This window comes from Chelonia mydas, chromosome 8 (genome assembly GCF_015237465.2).
Source record: "Chelonia mydas isolate rCheMyd1 chromosome 8, rCheMyd1.pri.v2, whole genome shotgun sequence".
Taxonomy (NCBI): Eukaryota; Metazoa; Chordata; order Testudines; family Cheloniidae; genus Chelonia; species Chelonia mydas.
Genome location: NC_057854.1, coordinates 100,468,194 through 100,495,867, shown reverse-complemented (window position 1 = coordinate 100,495,867; position 27,674 = coordinate 100,468,194). Strand labels below are relative to the sequence as shown.

The window sequence follows — 27,674 nt, the reverse complement described above, 5'->3', positions numbered from 1 at the left end:
GGCCAAGAATTTTGAAGAGAGAGAAAATCAGTGAGATTTGCTGGGTGCTTTTGGAAATTAGGTCACTTACTGAAGTGCCTAATCAGGATTTAGGCTCCTCTCATTGAAGATCTTGACCAAGGGTGTTAACCCCCATGTCCTGACTAAATTCCAATCTGGGTGAAAACTAAACGCTGCTGCCCTACGAATCACTCTGCAATTTCAGTTGAATTCCCTCGGCTTCTTTACATCATGACCTCCATTGTTGGGCAACATTGCGGCATCTCATTGAACAGCTGCTGCATTCCTCCCCCAAGACAGCTGCATTTCAGCAATGGATCATTACTATTAATATGTATTCATATGAAGTGGATCCCTACTCTAGATAGCCTGAATCTCTCCAACAGAGGTGTAGTGAGACTTAGAGCTCCCCAGATGAAAAGCACTGTAGAATAGCCAAGTGTTATTTGTAATGAATAATAAATACGGGGGTTTCGGGAACCAAATATACAAGTTCCTTATTTATTTCTATTCTCTTGACTTTCAGTACATACCAGCATAAGGGAATAATGCCGAAGCAGCAGCTCTTCTGAACAATCAGGTTAAATGGAATATATTGATTTACTTATTTTAATATTTCTATTTTATTTTCCCGCATGGAGAGAGACTCACCTGGAGAAAGGCTGCACTAAGTTAGTGTTTCTAAAGGCAGCTGAGGTTTGGAGAAGACAGGGTGAAATAGCTGTGAGCTGAAGGGCCTGGCAGGGCACCGGAAGCTGCTCCGTAATCTCAAAGCTGTTCTTCTCGCCTGCTTTTATAAGTAAAATCTTCCCAGAAAGTTTCCTTGAACAACTTAAAAAAATCCCTTTGCATTAAGCAGGTTGGGATTTTACACATGGAGCTCATTTCACAGCTCCTTCATGCCTAGGAAGGTGAGATTTCCTCCCATCCAAAATCCTTTGGTTGTGCCTGGTGAAGAATTTCCTCAACTAGGCAAGTTTTCAACCCCCAAATCTCTCTATTCTTCTCCGGATCTCTCCCCCACCCTTCCCCAGATGCCTGTGTTGAGCTCAGCACAGAAGGAGCTTAGCAGAAAGGAGATACCACCCTCCCAAGCAGTGCATTCACATGTACACACACACATCACACGTATCCTCATAAATATAGTCTATTCACACACGAAGACAGCATACCCTTCACCTATGTGCACGCACACATCTCCGCCCCGTTGTTAATCTGCATGCTCACCCTCACAAATATCACACGCCACATTCACATATGTAGGTAGCTGTGGGTTTTCTCAAGGTCCATATAAATTGCTGATGCTTTGAATCCCATTAAGAGCTTTTAGACTCCATGGCACTCTGTGGCAATAGGGCCCACAGGTTAATTATGTGTGGTATAAAATTATTTCCTTTAATCAGAAGGCACAACGCCCATACACAGTGCTGTATACAGACACGTTCCATGGGTAAACACACCCAGCCACGTATGTATGCCCCATACAGCCTATTCCCGTCTTCCCCAAAGGATTAATAATAATACACTAAGTGCAATTATACAGCACTTTACATCTTCAAAGGGCTACACAAATATTAACTAACCGCATTTCGCGTCACCCCAGGGAGGTAAGGAAATTATGATTATTTCCATTTGATGTGTGGGGAAACTGAGGCAGGGAGCTGCGCTGTGAGTGGAAAGAGGCCACAGGGTGACTCCCTGTCAGAGCTGGGATTAGAACTCAGGAGTTCATGATGCCCTGTCCCATGCTCCAACCCCCAGACTCTGTTGACCCTCGGAAGAGAGCCCCAATATTTCCAGAGGATGGATAGGATATCACCTTGCGCCATGGGTTGACAACCCCTCAGGAGGACACTGTATGCAGCCCCGTTGATCTCAGTGGAGTTGTACAGTGTGACTCAGGGCAGAATTTGTTCAGTAACATACACACCTAGAGTCAACAACGGGAACAAGACCCAGCCATAACTCCTGCACAGGACCCAGTGGCTCACGGGTGTTAACCATGAGCTCACCTGGGGTCTTGAATTTATTTTCCAGATATCTCTATTGCTCTCGTCATCACAGCCCCTCACAGGACGAAAGAGATATTGAGAGAAAGCAGAGAACATCTTCAGAAAGGAGTCTGAGGTTAGACATTAGGGAAAGCGTTCTAACTATAAGGGTCGGTAAGCACTGGAACAGGTTACCTAGGGAGGTTGTGAAATCCCCATCATTGTTGGTTTTTTTAACAAGTTGGACAAACATCAGGCAGGGATGGTCTAGGTATACTTAATCCTACCTCACTATGGGGGGACGGACTAGAGAACCTCTTGAGATCCCTTCCAGACCTATATTTCTATCATTCTGTGATTCACCCTCTCCTTGCAAATCAATTGCTTCCAGCAATTGGGTTCAGTACTTGACTCCATCTGCACTGGGAGCCTTGGCACGTGGTTGTTTGGGGAAAACAGTTGTTTAACCGGGAGCATCATGCAATGGTTTCAAAAGAAGGAAGATTCGGACACATCTGATCTCTTGTGGAAGTTTGTTCCTGCACAACTGTTAATTACCCGATAGGAAATGAACAAGAACATTGCAATCAACCTTCACATCAGCAAGTCCATTGCAGAGCACACAGAGAAAGAGGTACTGATCTAGTGGAAGAGACACCATCAATCCTCGTGGTACTATTAAAGATTGACGAAGAACTTGCTGCATGGGAGGAAAAGGATGGAAATGGCAGACTCCTCCAAAAGGAGAAAAGAGCAATCATCCATATTTTAATGTGCCTCTCTTTTCCAGATTCCACATTTCACGTACATATAAATAATAAAAAAAAATCAACCTTCACATCAGCAAGTCCAACTGGAATCACACAAAAAATCTCCTTGTCTTCTGCAGTGCAAGAAGGATGCACAGATTTACAAATGATTTATTCACAGCCCATCACGGAGGCAGACAGACGGACGTGGACAGCTGAAAAGCAGGACATTAAATGCTTCAGAAGAACAAAGCAGCGATGTCCCTCCCTCCACCCCAACCCCACAAACAACATGTCTATACAAACAATGTCACAGCTCACTACAGAGTGCAGCAGCTAGATAACGACAGGTCATTGGGTCAGAAACATATGGGCCCTCAGCATGAAGGTACCATTAGAACATAACATAAGCACGGCCATACTGGGACAGACCAATGGTCCATCAAACCCAGTGTCCTGTTTTCCGCCAGTGGTCAGGGCCAGGTGCCCCAGAGGGAATGAACAGAACAGGTAATCACCAGGTGATCCATCCCCTGTCACCCATTCCCAGCTTTTGGCAAACAGAGACTAGGGACACCATTGTCTCACTGTTCCCTTGTCCCCCTCCCCATGCTGTTTGTTGCATTTGCCTTTTGTCTTATACCTAGATTGTAAAGTTCACTTTACCATGGGGCATGGACCATCTCTGCATTACATGTGTGTACAGCTCCGAGCACAATGGGACCCTGATTCTTGGGTAGGGCTTCTAGGCACTACCGCAATATGGACAAATAAGAAAACACTAAGCTGCTCATGCTCCTATTGACGTCCATGAGAGTTTTGCCACTCGCTTCTATGGGATTAGTAGCAGGCCCTAACCGGCTTCCACTTTATTGCCCGTGACACCTTGTAAGGTACATTTCACAACGCTGATCTTGATCCGAAATACACCCTCCAATGAGATTATTCATTTTTTTGAAAATGGGAAGAGGGAGAAGTATAATATACTGGTTGATTTTGTAATTTGTCTGCCCCAAGTATCTGGGGCAGACAATCCCAATAACTGTGTTGATCTGAACAACAAGACAACCCCATGAAATACATTTAGACCGTGGGGTGATGTTCCAAGAAGACTTGGTAGCTTGGAGTTTGGGATCCAATCAATTGCAGATGGATATTTTGCCTTATTAAATGTATCAACAGAACAGCAACCAAAACTGATGGAAATTTTTAGCCCAGACTATCAGATCTCATGTGCCAAAGGGGAATTTGCTGTAGAGATATTAAATACAATCAAGTGGATGTCTGAGATCTTACCAAGGACATTAATTCCAAAATATATCATACGGCGCTAGGCCTGAGCCACAAAGCCACATGCAGATTCAAACATTCCCAGAGCTCAGGAGTGTTTGTATCCACTCAGCTTTCTGTCTTGGGTGCTTTATCTGGCCCCCATCCCTGTAGCAGCTGAGCACCTTTCCATCTTTAATGTATTTGTCCTCACACACCCCTGTGCTTTGGGAAAGATCTATCATCCTTACTGTACAGATGGGGAACTGAGACACAGACAAGCTACGTGACTTGCCCAAGGTCACACAGGAAGTCTGTGGCAGAGCAGAAAATTGAGCCCAGGTCTTCCAAGTGCCACATTAGGGTCCTGACCTCTGGACCATCCCTTCCTATCTGCAACAGCCTGCTATAAGGGCAGTTGCTAAAGCAAGACTATTGTTGGGCGGTAGTTATGCGGACCCTGGTGCTGGAATTATTCCAGAGCCGACTGCAGTCCAAGTGCTAAGTCAGTGGCCAGACTAAATGAAAGCGGCATAGTATTTCCAGCATGCTAGGCTTTTCTGTATATCCAAAGCTATTGAAACTCATGTGGCTTCTATTGACTCAATGGCCTCCCTTGGGTCTCTATCAGAGGCCTACGGATTTGTCCCTGTTTCCACTGCTATCAGAACCCACCCCATGTATCATGCCCTACCAACCTTATGATGGTGACCGGATGGGCCTGTCCGTGCTTGACACCAGATAAAGAAAGTTCCATGCTTTGCACCTGCTAATCTGTTTGCTTTGTCTCCTTCCGTCAGCCCTGCTGTAATCTTGCTTAGTTAATCCATTCACAGAGAAAACGGATCTATTTTGAATTCTGCATGCAGCTAATTGCTGCAGGGGGAGGAGTAATCTGCCAAGAGTCAGTACGGTCTAAATTAAACTGCCACGGAATTATGCCTTGATGTGGTTGACATCCAGTTCTTCAGTTCACCCCTACCGCTGAATGACGCCCAACTATCATTGGCTGAAAATCCTAGTCAAAACTCTTTGGGACCAGGACTGTGTTTTATTCTTTGTTCTGTAAAGTGCTGGGGTCCATTCATGACAATTGGCACATGCCTATTAATAATCCAATGAACAAGAAATGATAGGAAGTGGCTCCCTCCAATCTCATCCCTGCTCTTAGAATGATCTCCAAATCAATGTTCACCAAGGTCCTGATTCAACACTCATTAACTCCACGGGAATCTTTCCAGTGGCTTCAGTGTGCTTTGAATCGGGCCCCAAATACCTCCTTTCTCTTCTGCCTAACAACTCGTGAAGTTACATAGGTGCTGACTTCCTCTGAAAATCCCATGAAGTGAGGGACCCACCTAGGCTGCTGCCCGTCCCCTCTAGAGAACAGAGCGATGGCAGGAAAAACACAAATGGGTCTGTTCCCAGGGCCGATCGGTTTTGTGAGAGAAAAGTGCACTGTGCTCACCTTAACCCTTCGAAGGCTGGCGTTCCCCAGCCCAGGCCAACCAAACCAATGCCCAGGAGAATAGGGGCGGCGGGACTCCAGATCCCATGGGAGTTAGCACAGACTAAGGAATCTGACTGACACATTCCAACCCTGACAGCGACAGGCTGTGCTAGGGGTACTCAGCGGCAGCTCTGAGGGGGCGTGTGGGACACGTGCATGTTCCTCCCCACGACCGCAGCATGGGCTGTAAGTGGAACCACTGCACGGCACCTGTAACTCACATGCAGCGGTTACAGTCAATTTCACCAGTAGAGGGCGCTCTCTTCCCCTTTGCTCTCTCTCCCCTTCCCTCCTTACTCTACCTCCTGCTCATGAAAAGCCCGATCCATTGACGTGCGTGGAGGGGGCCTTGCATTGAGCACGATGGGCTTTGGACGAGGCTCGATGGGCACCTGTTGAGAACGGCTTCCCTGCTGGCTGCTGGCTTGCGAAATGCAACGTAGGCAGCCCTCTTGGAATCCCATGGCTGCAACTTGCGCTGCCCCCTACTGGTGTGTGCTGTGCACAACATTGGGGGACCGGCGGCCCCTCGGCACGGCCCTGTCATCTGGAGGAGCTAGTTTGCAGCGCTAATAGCTGGCTGCATGGCACAGCATGGTACATTTCTTGTCACCTTGGTTTTGTTGGCTTGCTGTTCTGAGCAGGACCGTGTCCCGGGGGGACCACTGGCACAGCTTCCTTTGCCTAGGTGTACAAAGGGAAATGGATTCAGCTCCACCTGTGACCTGAAAATCCTCTCTTAGCTGAATTAACAGCACTGAATAGCACTCATATTTTAGCGGCACTGGGGATTGGCATGACCGCACGATAAAACACCAGGAAAGCCACCAGTAATTGATGCAACCAGAGGAGGACAAAGGACAAATTGCAGCTGGGTTGCTAGCCATGTAACAGGCCGAAAGTGAGGCTCTGCAGGGAGAGCCAGAAATAATTTGAGGATGGGATGGTCTGACACGCAGCAAATGAAGCTGGCTTTGCGGGGCCAGCATGGGAGATGAAGCCCTCAATCGTCTAAGTGATACACATTTGGGTTCTTCCCTCTTTGGAGCAACGCGACACGTTTCAAAATAAGGTCCCGGAGAAGAGAAACTAGATTGAGAAGGCAGGAGAATGTAACAATGAGCTTAAGGAGAAACAGAGGAAATAAAGGGGAAGGGGGTGCAGGGGTGGTGTTGGAAAAGCTCTGGCCTCTGTGATAGTCCCATAAATGTGCAGATGCCATAATGCTGGATTTGCTCCTCATTTAAAACTACAGCAGCAAATGCTCCTCCAAGGCCACTGATCTTAAAGCCCCAGGTGCATGCCTGAGCGCTGGACTCGGTGACCTTTGAGGTCCCTTCTAGCCCTACATTTCTATGATACTATAGTGTTGGAACAGGATAGTGGTTCTTTAAGTAATTATTGAACCCTCATTGTCTTCCATATTTCTGTAGCTACCAGACCTCTGCCACAGCATAGGTATGTGGCTAGGCCTGACATGTTATATACGTTGGATCACTTGGTGGTTACCTGTTCTGTTCATTCCCTCTGAAGCACCTGGCCTTGGCCACTGTCGGGAGACAGGACACTGAGCTAGATGGACCCTTGGTCTGACCCTGTATGGCCGTTCTTCTGTTCAGTGGAGCTGGCTGTGAATTTTTCAGGGAACGTTTTTTCCATAGGAAAACGCCGATGCATCAACATTTAAAATTTTCATGGGCAGTGGTTGGTTTTGACAAATTTTTCAACTTGATTTTTTTTAAATAAAGGTTTGAAATTGTTGCAAGCTTTCATTTCCTAAAACAAATGATTCTGGTTTTCCCATTCAAAATGACTTTTTGTATCAAATTTTAAGCTAATTATTATTATTTTGGAAATATAAAAATGATCACAATCTAAATGAAATATTTTGATTGACCCAATCAGTTGTTGGGGCGGGGGGTAGGGTTTCAGATTGTGAAAATGGTTGAGATTTTTACTTTTTGTCCCATTTCAGGACAGAATTTTTTTTTTTTAAACTTTAAAATGTTCATGGAAAAACCCGTTTCCTGACTCACTCTAATATAGTAAATGCAGTTATTTGTCCTGTGTCTTTCCATATTAGGTATGTTGTGTAAAGAGCAAAAGACAAGACACATCACTATCCCTCACTGAGAAAGGAGGTCTTTAAAAAACTCTCAGAGATTCCATGAAATGCTTCCCTAAGGAGGGAGATCTGGCAAGCTCAAAATCCCATGGAACCTGGACATTAATGCAATGTTGTCAACTCTCAAGATAGTAATATCTGTCTCATACTATTTGATGTTTTTCTGAAAGCCCCAGCTCCTGGAGTCATGTTAATATGTGAGAATCTCAGCTTTCTTTTCAAAAAAAGTCTGTCTCTTTCTCTTGGTTATGGCAAAAAAAAAACAAAAAAACTTGAGAACATGTCTCTCAAAGGCTTAAAGCCCAGAAGGTGATTAAACAGAATCGAACATTAATTATTTGTTAAAATAATCTCATGCTGTCTGAGCCACTCTCGTGATTGTGACTCCTGATTTTTGAACATTTCGGGTTGGCAATACTGTCAGTGAGCGAAAGGATCTACAACCCCCACCTCTAAACCATCCTGCAGACCCTTCATCTCTAGAGTACAGCTCTGTCATCCTCTGCTGCACCGTGCTCTGCTCACCTCCAAGAAAAGTGGACTGCAAGGAGCCCAGATTAATGCTGCTCACCGTGGCATTACCTTCCACTGAATTGTGTGTCAGAAGGAAGCAGGCTGCATTCAGCAGCTGCTCCCCAGCAATGTTTTTCTACCTGCTACAAGGTCCGTCCTATTCCCAAATCCAGGAAGCCCTGAGCATCCAGAGTCAGATGGAAACCTTTCATACACAGCAGCAGGCAACATGGACATCACTTCCTCCCTTCCATAGATTCAGGGTCCTCTCCAGCAAATATCCCTTCCACCCTCCCAATGCCTTACAACACAGGGAACCATGGTGCCCTTATTAAGGGAACATATTCTCCTCTTACTGTACACACACAGCTGATATCAATGTCAGTGGGATTTACAGTCATTTAAAGAGAGGAGATGCAGATCCCTTTGGTCATCTTCTAGATCAGTTGGCCTGTCTTCTGGCAAGTAGGGCTGGCTGGAGAAACCACAAGCCAGACAGAGCCCATGGAATAACCAGTAACCTGGTGGTCAGGGCACCTGCCTGGGATGTGGGAAATGCAGTTTCGAGTCCCTGCTCCAAATCAGGGACTTGCACTTGGTTCCCCCACATCCCAGGTGAGGGCTATTCTGGTCTCTCCCTCACCAGAAATTCCATCCTGGACCTGAGGAACCTTCCTTAAGAAATTTTCACTGAAACCGATGCACTGAAAAATTCCCCACCAGCTTTAACAATAACGACATTGTGGTTGTTTTCATTCCCGAATAAATGCTGACTTTAAGTAGACATGTCCAATCCAGGTCCAAAGTTCCCCTCAAAGGGGGTTCAGGTGCATCATCTTATCTCACTCCACTTCTGTTGCTCAGTGGAACCTCTTTCCACATGACTTCAATTCCTTTTCCAGTAGGTCTATGGGTTGCCCCTTCTGATACACTCCACCCATCGCAAGGCCTGGCTAAACCAATCACCTGCAGCCTCTACATACTCAAGCACAGCTGACCTTTCAAGCGATGTGGCGTATTAGACAGCAGGACTCAGAGCGGAATCTAAATTATGCAGGAGGAAAGACGGCTGACGCTACCCGCTGCACTTGACATCTGCTGGCTGCTAGAGTTAGAGTGGAAGTCAAAAAAGAAAGGAAAGGTTGAGACAGGATAAAAAGTGGAAGTTACATTTTTGTGTTGCATTTTTAATTGCATTAAAATAAATTTATTCTTCCTCAAACCCCCAAAAGCCTCATCTCAAAGATCTGTAATTTCCCAGCAACTAGGTGGTATCAATATCTAATTACTGCACTGGTCATTTTTATTAAATTTTCATTAAATAACTGCATCCCTTCCAAAAAGAGACCTGTAATTTGTTAGCACTCTGTGGCACTGAATTCTAATCATGACTTTACTTTTTTTAAAAAGTTGCACTAAAGAAATGAATTAATTCCAAAAGAAGATCTCTAATTTCCCAGTAGCTGGGCCACATCGAATCCTCGTTACAACATTGTTTCTAATCACATTAAATAAATGTGCCCATTCCAGAAAAAAGCTGGAATTTCTCACCACCGTTTCCAATTACCATGTCATCCCTTTCCTTTCTTAACTGGTTTTTAAGATGTCAGCGTATCAGTTGGCCACACAAAAGGATTTCATAGGCTTGCTGCTTCCTAACGGCTGTATCCATCTGATCATGGCATGCCCAACTGTGGTGCCCACCTGGCTGCTAATAACCACTCTGACTTGACTTAGGATGTCATAAGGTCTCTGGGCAAGTTCAGCTGAATTGACTCCCCTCCTGCTGTGTATTTTGCCGCCGGCCCGTTGCCATCCATTGTGAAGAGTTTGCAGGTCTTGGAGTTCTCATGGATGGGCGTGGACTTTCTGGAGGAAACAGGCGAGTTGGTTGGGCTCAACTGCACAGCGGTGGTGTCCTGCACCGTGTGCTCGCTGGTTTCTATCTCGAAGGTCGTGTTGCCGGGTTTGATGAGCCCGATGTTGGAACCTGGCTTGGATTTTCTCGACCCATGGGCGGGTGGTCTCCGGCTACAGATGCAGCAGGCCCCGAAGAACGTGAACGCAACCACCAGCAGGATGGGTCCAATGATGATAGGGGGGTTGTTCACGGGGAGGAAGGTCCCAAAAGCGAACGCTCCCACCAGGGTGATGTTGATCCCGGCAAGCATGATGCAAAGTCCGCAGGCGCAGCAGAGAGCAGGGGATGGGAGCCCCTGGGGCCTGGTCTTTCTCTGGCTAGGTTTCTGGGACAAAGAGGTGCTGCTCTTTTCGCTGAACATGTTGATACAAGTCTCCCAGGGGATCTCGCACCTTACTGAGCACACATGGCATTGGTGAGACGATCGCTGGGCTTGCGCTGCCTTGAATTTCCTGTAAGAGGAGGAAAAGAAGAAAGACTGTAACTGCTCACTCATTATGTGCAGGGATTACCCAGGAACCTTGGGAGAGAGCAAAGGGCACGAGAGGGAGCTGCCTGCGGGAGACTTGACGCCTGGAGCAGGTTTGTTAAATAAGCCAATCAGAGACACCGGGCGTGGGGAGGGAACCGGACGCAGCTGGGGTTCCTTATAAGAGAGCTGAAGCTTTTCTTGAAGGGGACGTCAGCTCTGAGCAGGGCACCTGCCAGCCAAACCCCAGAGCGGGTTACCTCCTAAGAAGTGCTAAATGGAGCCTGTGGAGGAACCCTCTCACTCACTCAGGCTCTGAGGTCAGAGCCAGGCCTTGGAACAGACTCTTGGGACTTGGAGTTTTGCTTCATAGTTAATTTGTCTGAAGAGGGGGATGGAACAGCTTCCATATGAGGAGAAATTAATAAGACTGGGACTTTTCAGCTCGGCAAAGAGACGACTAAGGGGGAATATGACGGAGGTCTATAAAATCATGACTGGTGTGGAGAAAGTGAAGAGGGAAGTTTTATTTACCCCTTCCCATAACACAAGAACTGGGGGTCACCCAATTAAATTAATAGGCAGCAGGTTTAAAACAAACATAAGGAAGTACTTCCTCACACAACGCACAGTCAACCTGTGGAACTCATTGCCAGGGGATGTTGTGAAAGCCAGAAGTCTGAGTTCAAAAAAGAACTAGATCAGCTCCTGGAGGACAGGTACATCCATGGCTATTAGCCAAGATGGTCAGGGACACAACACCATGCTCTGGGTGTCCTAAGCCTCTAACTGCCAGAAGTTGGGAGTGAACAACAGGGGATGCATCACTCAATAATTGCCCTATCCTAGTCACTCCTTCTGAAGCATCTGGCACCAGCCACTGTTGGAAGACAGGACACTGGGCTAGATGCACCATTGGTCTGACCCAGTATGGGCCATTCTTACATTAATAAACCCAGACCCAACAAGGGCGCCTATTGGATGAGCAAGCATGTGGTGTCTGGTTAAAAGGACCTGGAAGAGGGAGGATGAAGAAAAGGACAGGGCAGAGGCACCCTGCCCATAAGAGGGTGCCTGGGGGTGGCCAACTCATTTACAGGCCCCTTTACCAGGGCCACAGAGCTTTCTTACTCTACAGACACCTCATTTTTCTTCTTCAGCAGCTGGTTTGCTATGACCTCTGCTAATCATCAGAGCCCGGATCTTCTCAGTGCCTTCTCACTGTGACCTTCTGTTCCCCTGGCTGTTGTCTTTTGTCTTTGACTGATACCATGAGCTTTTCAGGACAGGGAATGCTCGCTTTGTTATCTATTTGTACAGCGCTGAGCACAGGCTCTTTAAACTCTAGCGCTACACAAGTTTATAATAAAATCTGTCACTTGTCCTTTTGGAACAATTTTGAAACTTCATTTTCATGTCTTTCTCCCAGTGCCCCCCCCCACCTTCCCCCCACCAAATTCGGTATTACAGTTAATATTTTTACGTAATTTCATGACACATCCATAGTAGTAGTACATAGTATGCCATGTCATATCAAATTATGATGTGACATCAACAATCGCACTGGCATCTCATAAGATTATTTATCAGGCAGTCACATGGTTTATCACATGCCTTTCCAACTTACTACATGGCTATCCCCTCCATATACAAGGCAGATATACACGAGATACATGATGGAGCAGCCCGGGCTGCTCAAAACACTCTAGATTATTCTAGATTGGTTTTGTCTTCTTGTTTCATCATCAGCAAATATGACCACTAATAAATTGGCACTAAAGGAACAGCCCACCAATGAAGGGCAAGCAGCAATCAAAAGCCAAATCCTGCACCCCACCCCACTCACACTCAGTAATACTGAACTCCAAGAGCAGCTCAGCTGTGATCACTGGAACAGCCACAAAATAAAGTTCTGATTCAAAACTCATCGAAGTCAGTGAATTTAAGCCAACACTTGCTGTTTGGAGACGCACAGCTTGAGTCCCCTAGAGCCTGATTTACTGAGGTGCTGAGCACCTAGAACTCCAGCTGGAGTCGATGGTTGCTGCAGGTGGATGACTGGATGATCATAATGGTCCCTGCTGACCTTAATATCTACTAATCTATGAATCTAGGTGCTCACCAAATTTGAAAATGTGGCCCAAAGGGTCAAGTCAAGCACCTAAGAATAAAGACACCCAAAACCAGTGACTACCTTTGAGAAGGTGGGCCCAGATCCTTAAAGGCCTTGAGGTGCCTAAGTCCACCATTTGGGTACCACTGACATTTTCAACACTGCCACAGGGCGCCTACATTTCCACCTATGCCCTGACACCACCCCACAGCTAACAAGCTACTCAGAGCCCTCTCTCATGCTGATGCCCTAGAGGCCCTGAAGTGGGATTCTCAAATGAGGTGGGGAAACATCTGTCTCACCAGTGGGGCCCGATCCTGTAGGCATGCTCTGAGCACAGCTAAGATCTGTTATTTGCCTGCCCCCTAACGCAAGCGGGCCAAGTGCAGGCCACCAATAGGTGGGGGGTGGGGTGAGTTGGGCTAGCACAGTACTTCCACAAAAGACAGCTGGGGGCACAGGGAAATGTAGGGGTGTGTGTCAGTGAAGTATTGAGCATGAGCAGGAGAAGAGAAAGACACTTGGTGGCTAGGGCATGAGCTACCTAAGCAGCTGACCTGGCTCAGGGGCGTGACTCTAACAGAGAGCCTGCGGCTGACGATCCTGAGCTGAAGGAGGCGCCTATCTCTGGCCCCTCAGCCAGGTGCACCAGCCATGGGAGGCAGATATACTAGGCCAGGGGAGGCTCTGCCGGACGCCCGGTTGCAGGTTTGGTGGGGGAAGTTTTTGCTTTATTATGCCCGTGCAGGTTCCGGGGTGCCTGAGGAGGCGGTATGTGCTGTTCGGCTTCCTGGGTTCATCAGTAATCTCCCTGGATTCCAGAGAGATTACCGATGAACCCAGGAAGCTGAGTAGCAGATACTGCCTTCTCACCGCCCTGGAACCTGCATGGGGCATCATCAAAACTCAGTTTCTTCTTCCGGAAGAGACACTGCTGTGGCTTTTCCCAGGTGGGGAAGGGGCTGGGGTGGGGAGGGGACACATGGCACTCCTCCAGGCAAGTGGGGAGGGGCTCAGAGTTTCTCCAGGAAGGGGGGGAGCTCATTGCTCTGGTCGCATGGGGGGCAGGAGGTCTCGGGGCTCCGGCTGTGGAGGGACTTGGGGGGCCTCAGGGCTCCACCCCAATGGGGAGGCATGGGCAGAAGGAGTGGAGCTGGGGCCTAGCTCCACCCACCGCCCATTTGCACCACGTCAGCTGCTTAGGTGCCTACGAGCCTCTCCTCTTCCTTCCCTGGCATTTCATTCCTGGCTGGGCTAGGCGCCTCCCTGCTTAGCTGACCAGCTTCTGAAAACCCCTTCCTTAAGCACCTGGCTCTGCCCATGCGTAATATAGCCTGGGGGCTGAGCACTCCACTGGGCTCAGTGCCTAGGTCCCTTCAAGGATCTGGGCCTAAGTGATGCTCAAGCTCATGTAGGAAGTCTGTGGTAGAACAGGGACTTGAAGCCAGGTGTCCCAAGCCCTAGGCTAATTCCCTGACCACTGGACCATCCTTCAGCCAGTAAAGTCACAGTAGATCATTAAAAGAGGCATGATTGGCTTATTTGGATCAGGAGGTATAACACATTCCCACAGGGTGAATTCCATTGAATAACACTGAGTTCCTGCTTAAATAATTCTCCCTTCCTGCAGGGAAGGTGGGGTTGTAATATGAATGGCCCCTAGGCCACAGAACGATATCAGACAAGGGATTTCACTCTCTAGCAACTTGGGTATTACTTGATTCGAGTCCTGGACCCCACCTAGCCCTGCTAAGACAGCTCAGTAGCGAGCAGCAGTGCCCCCTGTGGTCTCTCTTGGGCAGAGCGCTGAGGGCAAAAAGTGCCAAGACAAGACTCTGGAGTTCCAGTCACTGGGCAGTTATTGTCAGCTTGCCTGCACTGCGGAGGTGTTGCCTTTGATGTCACACATGGAATTGCAGAGGCGGATTAGGGGTTTGTGGGGCCCTGGGCCAGAGCAAGTGGGGAAATGGGGCCAGGGTACGGAGGCTTGCCTTGCTCTGCCCACCCTTCCCCCCGCCCCGCCAGCACTCCTGCCGGGGAGCGGGGCAGTGCATATCGGCTTGTCCCACTCCCCAGAAGAAGCGCCAGGCGGGTGGGCAGAGTGGGGCAAGCCCCCTGTACTCCAATGCCACACCCTGGCAGGAGCGCCAGGTGGGCAGGTGGAGCAGGTCAGGGTTTGGAGGGCCCATTTTTCTGGGGGCCCCCCCAAATTGTCTGGAATCCCTGGGCACAGGCCCCATTGGCCCAGTGGCTAATCCGCCACTGTGGGAGAGCACTTCCTTTCAGAGGCTGACTGCAAACTCAACAGCACCGTGGTCTCTCAATCTCACCTCCTTCGCTTCTGAAGTTCTTCTCCCTTCTCTCGTTCCAAATCATCTTCATGGTGGTAAATCTGATCTTGGACAGAGCCACTCCGGAGGGGCGGGGAGAGAGTTTTAGCTGCTTAGTCAAGTGGAACACACGGCAACACCTTGGAATTTACACTATTTCATGCTCTTAAGGGATCCCTGGAGTCTTTGGGACGAGAAACCTGGCCTGAGTTAATCCCTGGAGAAGTACCTTCTGGACTAGATCTGTGACTGGGGAACACAGTAACGAACATAGTACAAAGCAGACTTCGACTCCAAGACCCAAGAATCACCATCATAATATCATCGTGGCTGACCAAAAAGTTAGTAAAGAAACAAAAACACCCACAAATCTGACTACTGTGTCACCCAAACATTTGCTGCATTACTACACATCTGCAAGGCCAGCTGAATGTTTTTACTACGGTTTCCAGGCTGTGAAGTATTCCTGAGCCTCTTGCAGAGACAAGCTCCTCTTTTATGTCCTATACTATAAATGAAAATTCATGGCTTGCTTTGTTCCCCCACACAACCCCACAACCATTGATCCTGCAGTGAGAGTCCCTTTTTCTCAGCGGGACATCAGCGGGAGTTGAGGCACCTTGCAGGACTGAGCCCATCTTCGTTTGCAGAGGTCTGTTTACCAATGATTATCTACCCCAGTGGTCTGCAAAGATGCCCCAGCCACAGAAACCCTTGGTGGAGAAAGAACGACTGGCCCCGTTCAATACCCGCAACACGTGAACTTACAAGAATATCAGCGGGATTTCCATCTCGACAGAGGATTCAATGGCTGGCCCTATTTTCTCTGCAATCCATTTAAGTGGGTGGACTGGTGTTTCCATTGGGGCATTCTGCATTGCCTGGGAGTAGCTTGCATTTCATATACGTTCAAGCTGTTTTGTTTCAACAACTAACAAGGATTGAAATCAAAGCTTGTCTCTTTCCAGTTCTGAGGGACTTTTCAGGATCGGATGGGTGAGGGAAATTCAACGGACATTGGGGTGGGGTATGGATGTTTTCACCTCTAGATTACTAGCTCAGATTCATCCCAGATTGCTATCAACTGAACATCAGGTGCTATGAGAAGTACGTTGGTGGCTTCAGTTCACATACAAGCAGAATTTATCACTCCTCCAAGCAGCAGACTGGTCCAGACTAGAGCTGGGTGAAATTTTCAGAGAACAAGGCGGATTCAGCAAGACCAAAACATTTCACAAATGTGTGTCAATGTCACCAAATTGTTCTGGTCAGGAAAAAAAAAACAGTTTTAAAAAGCCCCACAAAATCCCTACAAAAGAAATCGGGGCGGGGGGGGGGGGGGGAACCTGACATTTTTTAAACAAAACATTTTGACTTTTCAATTCAAAATGACTCTTCATTTTGAAATTTCCTTTCATTTTTGTTAATTACTAAATGTTTAAAATGCTCAAAGTCAAAATGAAAATGTTGGTGACACGTCAACCCAGGCACTTAATCCCGCCTGAAATGAAATCTGCTTTGATTTTTCTATTTGCCAAAAGTTTGGAAATATTTGGGATTTGGTTCGACTCGAGACAGTATTTTTTTTTTTTCAGAATTGCCAATGAACCCAAAAAATCCATTATTCACCCAACCCTATTCCAGAGCCTCTACTGCAATAGCCAGCCCTTCCTGTGTACCATTGGCAGGGGATCCGCAGACCCTGGATCTGACCCTCACCCCAGCAGTGGCCCCTAGAGTGCCAGGTTATTTAGAGACTTCCCCTCCCCCACCATTCTTTGAGCCTGATCCAAATCCCATTGAAGTCCCTGGATTTTCAATCACACCCTTGGAGGCGCAGAGGCTACAGATGCTCCTGTTTGGCTACTTTTTTGGCACCCTCCCCCATGGGGACACTACAAGGCTGCACTTCTAAAGAGCCACAGGTCTAGAAACCAGGGTCGGGGGGCCCTGGGCAGCTGACGACTCCACATTGCGAGGGGGAGCCCATGGTACAGCTGGCTCAAGTCCTGCTCTTCCTTGAGCTGACAGGCAAGGGAAACAAAGGGTCATGGAGGGGCGTTGCACACATTGCAGGAGAAGGAGGACAAGATGCTCTTGGACTTGAGCCAGCTCCTGCCGAAAGGAACGGGCGCTTTCCATTGCCTTAAGTGACAGCTGCATCAGCCCGCTCGTTGCACAAGGGTATGCATGCAGCTCGCAGGCAAGTAGCAGTGCCCATGCTAATATATTCCTGTGCGCCATGGACAATGGGGGTGGAGTTTGCTCATAAATTCATGTGCCTGGCAAGCACATGTGCTCCCATCAACAGGCAGCAGCCCCAGCAGGCAAACTGCTGCTGTTCCGGAGGAGCCTCAGCAGCTCCCCATAAGTAATCACCATAGGAGGATCTCTCTTGTTTTAGACATGCATCGAGCAACGCACCAGTACCACCGCTGACTCTGTTACTTCCAGAACGGGTGACCAAAGTCACACAGCAGGTGAATGGCAGGCCCTGAATAATGAACCCAGGAGTCCTGACTCCCAGTACCCTACTCTAAATATGAGGCAGAACTTTCCCCCTATGTGGCCTGGTTGGATTTGTAGGTTTCTAACTCCAGGCTGCATGTGAAGTGCCAGATCCTCAGCTGATGTAAATCAGGGTAGCTCCATTTACATCAATGGACCAGCTGGGGAAACTGGCCTATAGCAATGAGAGTGAAGTCTCCTGGCATGATATCACCACCACAGAACTGCAAGATGACACACAGGGAGGGAGGTGCTTTCGGTGAATCTGTAAGTGGTGTTCGGAGGCACAATGTGACAAATATGGCAAGTTTCTGTAATCTCCTGGACAAACCTGACTGAATTCAGTTTGTGTGTTTTAGGAGTTTATTGTATTCAAAATGCAAAGGTATTACTGTGGGATCATATGTAGCATCTCTAGAGTGGAGACATGACTAATGTAAACCCTGGGAAGTGTAATAGCTTCAGAGGATTCTTTTAAACAACATGCAAGCCACAGATAAACTTTTAGTTTAGTACAGGGGTGGGCAAACTACTGCCCGGGGGCCACATCCAGCCCTCCAGACATTTTAATCTGGTCCTCGAGCTCCAGCCAGGAAGCATGCACCTCCCAGAAGCAGCAGCATGTCCCCCCTCTGGTTCCTTTGCGTTGGGGCAGTCAGGGGGCTCTGCACACTACCCCTGCCCCAAGTGCTGCCCCCACAGCTCCCATTGGCCAGGAACCACAGCCAAAGAGAGCTGCAGGGCGGTGCCTGTGGACAGCACGCAGAGCCACCTGGCTGCACCTCCAAATAGGAGCCAGAGCGGAGATATGCCGCTGCTTCTGGCAGCTGCTTGAGGTAAGCACTGCCCAAAACTTGTACCCCTGACCTCCTCCTGTGCCCCAATCCCCTGACCCAGCCCTGATTCCCCTCCTACCCTCCGAACTCCTCAGTCCAAGACCAGAGCACCCTCTTGCACCCCCAACCCCTCATCCCCAGCCCCACCCCAGAGCCTGCACCCTCAGACAGAGCCCTCACCCACCCAACCCCACACCCCAACCCTCTGTCCCAGTCTGGAGCCCCTTCCCACACCCTGAATTCCTCATTTCTGTCCCCACTCCAGAGCCCGCATCCTCAGCCAGAGCCCTTACCCCCTCCCGGACCCCAACCTCCAATTCCGTGAGCATTCATGGCCCACCATACAATTTCCATACCCAGATGTGGCCCTCAGGCCAAAAAGTTTGCCCACCCCTGGTTTAGCTGGTTTCCCAAGAAATACAGAAGAACCCCATTTATCTGGTCTCCTTGCAACCACGGCCAGATTGGATAATCAAAAATTCAGATAATCTGGAGAATGGGAACGTGCAAGGCTGCAGTGCAATCTAGTGGCCACAGTAGAGATCACCCACTTCTGGACCTGTGAGAGCCAGTTATTCATTTAATACAAACAGCCAGATAATGGAGGGTCAGATAAATGGGTTTCTACTGTACTTGGGAGGAGGTGAATGCACATTCCCACCTCCAGACACAGCCCTTTGAAGCTATGCCCTGACAAGAAACCCACGTCTGCAAGTTACCTGTTCCCCTGGTCCCAGGATCAAAGACCCAAAATGTATAAACAAGTGACACAGATTCATGGGGATCTAGTTCTGAGCTAACAGCTGTTCTGAACTTGTTACCACAGAAAAAACCCCTGGGTGGAATTTTAAGGACTGACTCCTACCAGAACCCTTGTTGGAGTTGGGGTGATCTCTGGTAAGCTTGTTAGCAAGTGTGTAGGATTTATTATTATTAATTATGTGAATACATTTTCTCAGTCATGCTTTTGCCTGAAGAATAAATGTGCTTGCTTAGAAAAGCTATGTGGTAGCTTCTGACTGTGGGAGATTAAACTGTTTATAGCCTCCAAGGAGAAAAGCAAACTGGCTGAAGCAGTCTGATTTGCTGGGGAACTCACAGTGCAGGCAGGGAACTCTGGGCCTAGAAAATCCCCAGGAGGGGGAGAGACGCATGTTTCCACCCAAGGGAGGTGACAGCTGGGAGCCAGAAGCCTAAAAGTGGGTGCCCGAGCTGGGCCATAGAGGAGGAAATACGGACGCAGTTGCCCTGAACTGTGACAAACAGCAGCGGGCTGGAAACCTTTGTACAGTTGATCATGTGCGTTTACACTGGTCACTTTGCTCTGCCGCCTCCCCTTCCTCAAGCTCTATTAAAACGATGGCACAAAATCAAAAATGATTGGGAAATAAGTGAGTGGGCTTCAGAAAGCGTTGCCTGGTATTAGAAAAAGGAATGACCTGATTCAAGATTTCAAGGCCAGAAGGGACCATTCTGATCATCTGATCTGACACAGGCCCTGGATAACACAGGCCATGGGACTGCCCCAAAATAATTCCTAGAGTGGATCTGTTGGGAAAACATCCATTTTTTAAAAAATTTCTGCAATAGAGAATCCATCACGACTCTTGGTAAATCATTCCAATAGTTAATTACCCTCACTGTCAAAAATGTACGCCTTATTTCCAGTCTGAATTTGTCTAGCTTCAACTTCCAGCCATCGGATCAGGATAGACCTTTCGCTGCTAGATTGAAGAGCCCATGAGCAAATATTTGTTCCTTGCGTAGGTACTTATAAACTGTGATCAAGTCACCACTCAACCTTATAAATATGCCACCCCTCTAGAGAGTAACCCAGGCAGCCTGGAACACTAGGAAAATAAATCAACCCTATTATGATCAATACACAGTATGGGAGCATCCTTATTTTGTTTTTAGATTCATAGATATTAAGGTCAGAAGGGACCATTATGATCATCTAGTCTGACCTCCTGCACAACGCAGGCCACCGAAGCTCACCCACCCACTCCTGCAATAAACCTCTCACCTATGTCTGAGCTCTTGAAGTCCTCGAATCATGGTTTAAAGACTTCAAGCTGCAGAAAATCCTCCAGCAAATGACCCCTTTTCTAAAGCTGTTCTCCATTATATCAGAGACAGTACCTACATGCACAGAGAGTCTGGTCCAAAGCCCATTGAGAGCCGTAGAAATCACCAAAGTGCCAGAACTTAATAAGCGACCTATTTGTAGACACCCTACAGCTTTTGTAGGCTCTTCCCTTCACCTTGCTGTTTCTGCACTTCCCTTGCACCAGGTAACGTTATTCATTTTGAACGGATCACTCTTCTGAAATGTAAGACTTCATTGTGGGAAGGGAAATATTAAGGGATCTAGGCAGACCTCTCTGCTTCTTATTCTTATTGTTGTGGTTGTCATCGTGTGTGTGTTGGGGTGACCGTTGTCTAATACATTTCTGGTTTATTCTCCAATACATATTGATTAAGCTGTAAATGTATAAATGTAAAGAATAACTAACTGCAAAGCAGAATATACAGGAGAGGAATCTTCCAACCTAGGAATGATCAAATACATTCTCTGGAGGATTGATTAAAAATCAACAAAAAACAAAACAAATGTCAAAGCCAGGAGCCAAATCCATCTCAAACATAACTCCAGTGAAGTTAATTGAACCAAAACCGGGACGAATTTATCCAGCGTCTTCAGGGAATAATTTTTGGATAGATCCAAAAACATTCACACAAAAGCTAAGCAAACTCAGCTTGAGTGAGGAAAAAATATCACTCATTCGCACACTGACATCCAGCCTGTCTAGACTGCCTGAAGCAATCCACAGACCCATTTTTTGGAAGGTGGGATCCTTCAGGGGTGTGAAAGAAACTTGCTTAAAAGGGTCAGGGGGGAAATCAATTAAGTTCTGTACAGTCAAAATCTTCTTCATCCAGCTGGCAGAATCCAAGCTGAGTGTTAACAAAGCAGGAGTACTCCCCACACACACACACACACACACACACACTCAAACACACACGAAGTGCTGTGAAACTCTCCAGCAATTCTCCATTACCTTGGCCGTGGAGCACCGGCAGCTGGAAGCCGACGAGAACCACTTCCCTGGGCTTGAGTGGGAACTCAGGGCCGGCAAGAGGCAGCAGGATCCTACCCCCGCGTCCTCTGGGTTAAACAACTGAACAGAAGTGCCAGGCTGGAGCAGAGGAGCTGCGGGGAAGCCCCAGGGACCAGCCGCCCGCGAGCAGCACACCCACCGCAGATCCTTCCCACGCGTGGGGCGCTCGCCTGCCTCGCTGCGCCCCCACACGCCTGGGAAACTTTGCTAAGCCACTCTGAGCACCCTGCCCAGATTTCTTTGCTGCTGCTGGGCGAGAGGGCTGGGGGGTGCTGCCCACCGTCCCTTCTCGCTCCCGCGGTCCCCAAAGGATGCTACGGTTCTGCCTCTGTCGAGAGAGATCCGCCGGCCCCGCTGGGTCCTTTTTTGCATCTTCCAGAGGCAGGACCAGGGCTCTCCCGAGCCATGCTGCAGCAGGTTGGGGGGAGGTGGGGGGCAGATCCCCAGAGGAGGCTGGAGCTGGCGGCCTCTGCCGCGGATAACGCTCTGCCTAGAGCATCTTCCCCCCCCCCCCCCCACCCCCAGCGCCTGGTACCTCAGGCTGCAACCCGCCCCCCTACCCCTCCGGGACGCCTCTGCCTCCGCCGGGATGCCCGGGAGGGGCTGTCCGCTGCCGTGGTGCTGAAAGCTGCAACCACCCCTTTCATTTGTACAGCTGCCTTCTGGAGCGCTGCCGCTAGGGGCAGCCTGGAGCTTTTCTCCGGGGGGAGCTTTGATTTTTCATTGCCTAGGGAAAGTGCCTAATTGCAAAGCGTAAGATCAAGAAGCGGCGAGGGGAAGGGGGCGGGGGGGAGCTGTGGACGCCCCAGCGGCAAGGACTCACTTGTGAGACACGCACTCACTTGTGCCAATGCCGCAATCTCTTGAAAGGTACGTCAAGAATTTAAGGAGGGGAAAGACATTCCTGCCACTGATCCCTCGTGGAATCTGTTCTCTCGGTGTGACATTTCCCTCCAGCCTCCCTCCTGCAGTCTGCCTTGCCCAAACAGGAGTGAAGCCCAGATTAGAGAACGTGTAGTGAAGGCTTTATGGGGGGGGAAGGAGGGGGGGGGGGGAAGAGTTCAGATGTGGTGTTTTAATTGGCTCCAGCAGGCTTTGTGATAGTGGAAGTATTAAAGTGGGATCAGAGCAGGGAAGTAATCACAGGCTGGTGAATGATGTGAAACAAGGAAGGAAAACCTTGGCATGCCTCCGAGAAATAGGAAAGGAGACGTGTTTGTCATTTGCAAATGCATCACCATTCTGCATAGTGGGAGCATATTTACTTTGGGGGTCAATTATGTTTAGACTCTGTCTAAACCCAGGATTATTATTCACATTGTGAATAATAGGACCCCATTGTGCTAGGCACTGTACACACACACACAACAAAAAGAGGATTCCTGCCCCCAGACTGCTTCGCCCCAGTGCAGGAAGTGGTGGTCAGCAATTGGCTCACCTGCACCTGTGGCCCCTAAGTGTAAACTAGGACAACCCAAGGTTTGCAATGAATTAACTAAATCCACAGGGGTAAACATCTATTAACTCAATCAGTGCAAATCTCTGCATGCCCTTAACTACACTTCGGGTACATGTACACCACAAATTAGGGGGTAATTGTAGCATGGGTAGGCACAGCTGTGCTAGTTTTAATCTAGTTAGTGGGGTAACAATAGCAGTCAAGATGCGGCAGCATGGACCCCAGCATGGGGTAGCAACCAGAATATGCACCCAGGGTCCCCACCGATCTTGTTCCGGATGGTTAGCCTGGACTGAATCCTATGCTGTTCGGTCTTCACTACTATTGCCATCTGCACTAGTTGGAGTAAACCTGGCTGAGATTCGCCCACAATCACACCTTCACTTGGGGTGCAGACATACCCGTTGAGTCAGCACTGCTTCAGCTACACTGAATGCTGAATGTGTGTGTGTGTTGGGGCGGGGGGAAGCTATTCTCCGGTGTAGACAAAGACTTAGGCCCTCAGAATAATACACAGAAGTCTGGAGGTTCAACTGGCATAAATCAGATGCTCTTATTTACTTACTTTTTCACCAGTCACTCTCTACAGCAAGGAAGAAGGCTGTGCATGCCATTTAGATGGAGGAGGATTTAGGTCAATAAACAGACCCGATATTCAGAGCAGGGGGAATGGCTGGAGAAGAATATATTCTTTCCTGACACCCATCATCTTCCAGAGTACCAGCTCTGGCTAATGTAGCCAACAGGATAAGAGCAGTCTGCAGAATACACACAACATACAGTATTCCTTACCCTTACAGTAGCATTTGCCTTAGCTTGCAACCTAATGGCCCTGATTCACTCTGACATTACTCTAGTTTGTTGCCGGTGTAAATGGCCCTGGCAGATAAAGAGAACTTGGGGTTACGCCCAACAAGGGGATACAGCTTTGGCATTTGCATCCAAGTCAGAAGCATTTCCCATCGTGTGCACAGTGAATTGTTCACCAGCCTTTAGACTCAAGGTAACTTCTGTCAAGCACTCATGATAGCATGCATCAACCACATGGTGACTCATGATTTCAATGGAGTTATGCTGGTATGAAATTCTATGGCCTGTATTATGCAGGGGAGAATAAATACTCATAACGGTTCCTTAAGAAACCTACGAAAACTGAAGCATTGTGTGGTGAATCAAGTCCAATATTTTCTGCTAAGTAGTAACCACAGTCATTTTAACTGCAGAATTTATATTAAACTCAAGCAAAATAATGGCCAGTCATCTCAAGTACCAAAAGGGATTTTTTTTATAATTCCCACTGGAAATATCAAGAGAGAGAAACCATCAGTTACAGCATTTTTCATTTCTCTTGATAAATTTACCTTAGGTAAATCATGAGAAAACAAGAGTCTGAGAAAGATCTTTTCAGTTTCTCCCTTGGAGGGAGAGTACTCTGGTTTGTCTTTAGCATGGGTAACAATGGCACATAACATGACTCAGCCAGTGTGACAGACAGGATAGCACAATGGCACCCTCTACATCTGACAGATTAAAACCAGATCCCCCCTTCCAAAAAGGTCAAAAGGGCCCCCAAACCCAATAGCAGATGTAAGATTAGGCACTGATGCTTGGTGCATTAAATATTTGGACCAGATTATGACCCATGATGCTCTTGTTCTGTAAGTGTCCCGGGTGGTAAGTTAGTAAGTTCCTCAGTTAGTAACACTGCAGGGGAAAATATCAATGTACTGAGCTTACTGATGTCATTCAAAACTTCTGCTTGTGACAGACAGTCTACCACTGATGGTTGCTTGTAGCTGATTGCTATGAATATAGGGAGCCACATTTATCTGTGGTTTGGCTCTGCTAAGTAGAAATTATGCCTGGGAAGAATTTGGCCCTTTATAGTTCATTTATTTAAAAGGTAGCCAATAAACCAGTGTGCAATTCTACAACTGCACAATCCAAAAGATGATCAGGCTGAACAAGGCTGCAGTCGTTTGATTTTGCAGTGGCCGCTGCATGACCCTCCATCACACTTTCTGCTGAATGGGCCATAAAACCAGTAAAAAGGGGAAATTTCTACTAAAAGCATCAGATACTCGAGGCACCATTCAGCGAAGATTCAGCGTTTCACACATCTAGCCATGAAGATCTCATGGGCTGCATTCCTTTGACTACAGAAAGGCCAAGTCCTAATTCAAGAAGTAAAATGACAGGCCAGATTCTCAGATGGTGTCAATCAGCATAGCTCTATTCAGTGGAGCTCTGCCATGAGGATCTGGCCCATATACTTTCTTCCCCATGTGGGTTGGGCTTTTAAATTCCCCCACAGATTAGCACAGAACAAGAGGACACCCTGTCAGCACAAATGTATGACTAGCAGCTTACACCAATAATACATGAAGACTCAGGAGAGCATAAATCAGCTCAACAGTAAGGTTCTCAGACCTGGAGTGCTTTGGATGCCCACTCCCTTTACGATGAAAAGGAAACCTTGAATTTCCCCCATATATGTCCAAGAACGCTGCTTCCAGGCTGTCGATTCGAATGGCAGTATGCAACACAGAGAGACTGATCCTCCTCTAATTTAGGGGCAGGTAAAGCAAAATGCTCCAAGCACATGCCTAACTACATGAGTAGACCCATTGAAGTCGTAAGCCACCACAAGCATCGCTACCTGTCATTCCAAGTACAAGGTGCTTCTCTGACCTTGCTGATCTCCAAGCACTGTGTAGACACACACAGTGCTCAGAGAGTCCATATTCTAATTTTTTAAAAATAAAATGCACACCCTTTCTCTCTTTGTCTGCCCAAGGAGAAAGAGCCCCATGTGACAGACGTCAGTCATGTCCCTCAGTTCACTTCTGGGAGGTGCTCAGATATTCCAGAGATGAGGGCCACATTAGACTAGAAATCACATCCTCTGGAGTTCCTCCTCCAATCTAAGTGGGAGGCAAATCAGGCCCACTCTGTGCTGCTAATTACACAGCTCTCCTGCAGCAATTCACTTGCTAACATAACTTCACTCTGGTCCACCACACGACCATTACAGCAGTGCTAGGGATTTCAATACCATTTAGATTCAAGCAGCACTCCGAGGCACCGGAAAATGATTTCACATGAAGGTGGAGGGTAAAAGAGGAACTATGCACCTGATGATTCTTCCCTTCATAGGCGCTTATCTTGTTCTATTTATGGCCCCAGTTCAGCAAGGTGATTAACCATGTGTAACTAAGCGTATGAGTAGTAGACTCATTAAATTCAGGCTTATGTCCTAGTACCTTGCTGAATCAGGGCTTAAGCAACACCCCCCCGGCCCCCCCCCAAAAAAAAAAAAACACAGAGAGCCTGATTCACTGCCTCCTTCCATCATTTGTACCTTTGCAAATGACCCATTCTGATTGGGCGGCGTTTTACACAGATGACAATGAACACACAAGTTGCAGAGCAGGAGTTCAGGGAGAGTATCCAGAGAAAGGACAGGACACATTCTTGTGACACCATAATCAACTAACTAACCAGGCAACAATCAGTGGCTGTAGATTTCAAAGGATTTTTCAGCCAGTTCCTGTGGTTCCCACCCAGGCAGGATTCCCAGGACCCAAATTGCAGACTGGTTTTTAGGATCCAACTAAAGTGGCCAAAGCTCAAGACAAAATTCTCTCGTTCAGCTGGTTGTTCAACCTGAAGCCGAGCAGAAAGCTGAAAATTGCACTTGGGTTTTGTGCTAAAACCCTGGGCACGTCCTGGGTTTGCTCAGAACACCAACAAGCCTTCTGACACACCTGGTGCGCCCTGCCTGTTTGTAATGAACACCAAGCTAGGGAAGCATTTGCTAGGAACACTTTGCGCAGCTCTAAACCGGGCGGGAGAAATTCATCCCTGGCGCAACCTCACTGGAATCAGCGGAGACACGTCCGCAATGACGATTTTCAGAACTGGTGTGTTTGGGGCGAAACTCGCTCCTGGGCAGAAGGCGACCGTACTGCATCTGTGTAACCTGCGGCTCTGCCTATGTTACACATCCCAGTAACATGAGCGTATCACAGGCCTCACTTATAGAGCCTGGCTCTTTAGCTCCGGCTGTTCAGACCCATACAGTCAGTGTGGGAAGTTCCTGATTCAAGCCCTGGCACTGGCTAAAACCGTGGGATCCATTTTACTTAAGCCCTCAAAACAGGGCTTAACCAATGACTAGGTCTTGAGCTGCCCCTTTATACAGGATTGAATTTTGCCCAGGAAGCATATAAATTACAGTACAGTTAGCTGATGCTTCAGAGCGCCCAGATATCACTGAACTAGAGACAGACCCGCACAGGACCCAGTGCTGACCTCACAGACACTAGGGTAATATTGGAGACTGGGCGCTGGGTGGTCAGGCCTTGTGGTCAGAGCAGGAAACAGGAAGTGGATCCAATCTGAGATCAAGACTCTGTCAGGAACCAGTAGCCACGCCAGGAGTCAAAGCCGGGTCCAGGACCTATTAGCCAAGCCAAGGGCCAGAGACAGAATCAGGAACCCATAGCCACGTCTTGGGTCAGAGCCCGGAGTCAAGAACTAGAGTCAGGGTGAGAAAGCTGGAACCAGGAGCAAGGACTGAGCAGGAGCAGGACGGGGGCAAAGCAAGGAGCAGCGGGCACCAGGAGGCTCGCAGCTGCGAGCATGAACACATTGAGCCACCAGAGAGGAACTGCCGCTGCTGGGCTAAAAGCCAGCCAGCTGCCCTTCCGGACCCATCAGCTGGTGTAGTCAGTCAGGTAGCCTGCTGAGGGCATGT

The 27,674-nt window shown here is 48.1% G+C and overlaps 1 protein-coding gene across 2 annotated transcripts; it reads right to left on the bottom strand.

The window, feature by feature from the left end:
• Positions 1-636: 636 nt before the first annotated feature.
• TMEM275 (transmembrane protein 275) lies at positions 637-22,119 on the bottom strand. Of its 2 annotated transcripts, none has more exons than XM_043521326.1 (2): positions 21,397-22,119; positions 637-10,530 (listed from the first exon to the last, which is right to left on the bottom strand). In XM_043521326.1, the coding sequence occupies exon 2, from the start codon at positions 10,437-10,439 to the stop codon at positions 9,891-9,893; it is 549 nt and encodes a 182-aa protein (XP_043377261.1). In that variant the 5' UTR covers positions 10,440-10,530; positions 21,397-22,119; the 3' UTR covers positions 637-9,890. The 2 variants fall into 2 exon arrangements, with proteins under 2 accessions (XP_043377261.1, XP_043377262.1); XM_043521327.1 differs by lacking the exon at positions 21,397-22,119 and adding an exon at positions 14,991-15,009.
• Between the last annotated feature and the right edge of the window lie 5,555 nt (positions 22,120-27,674).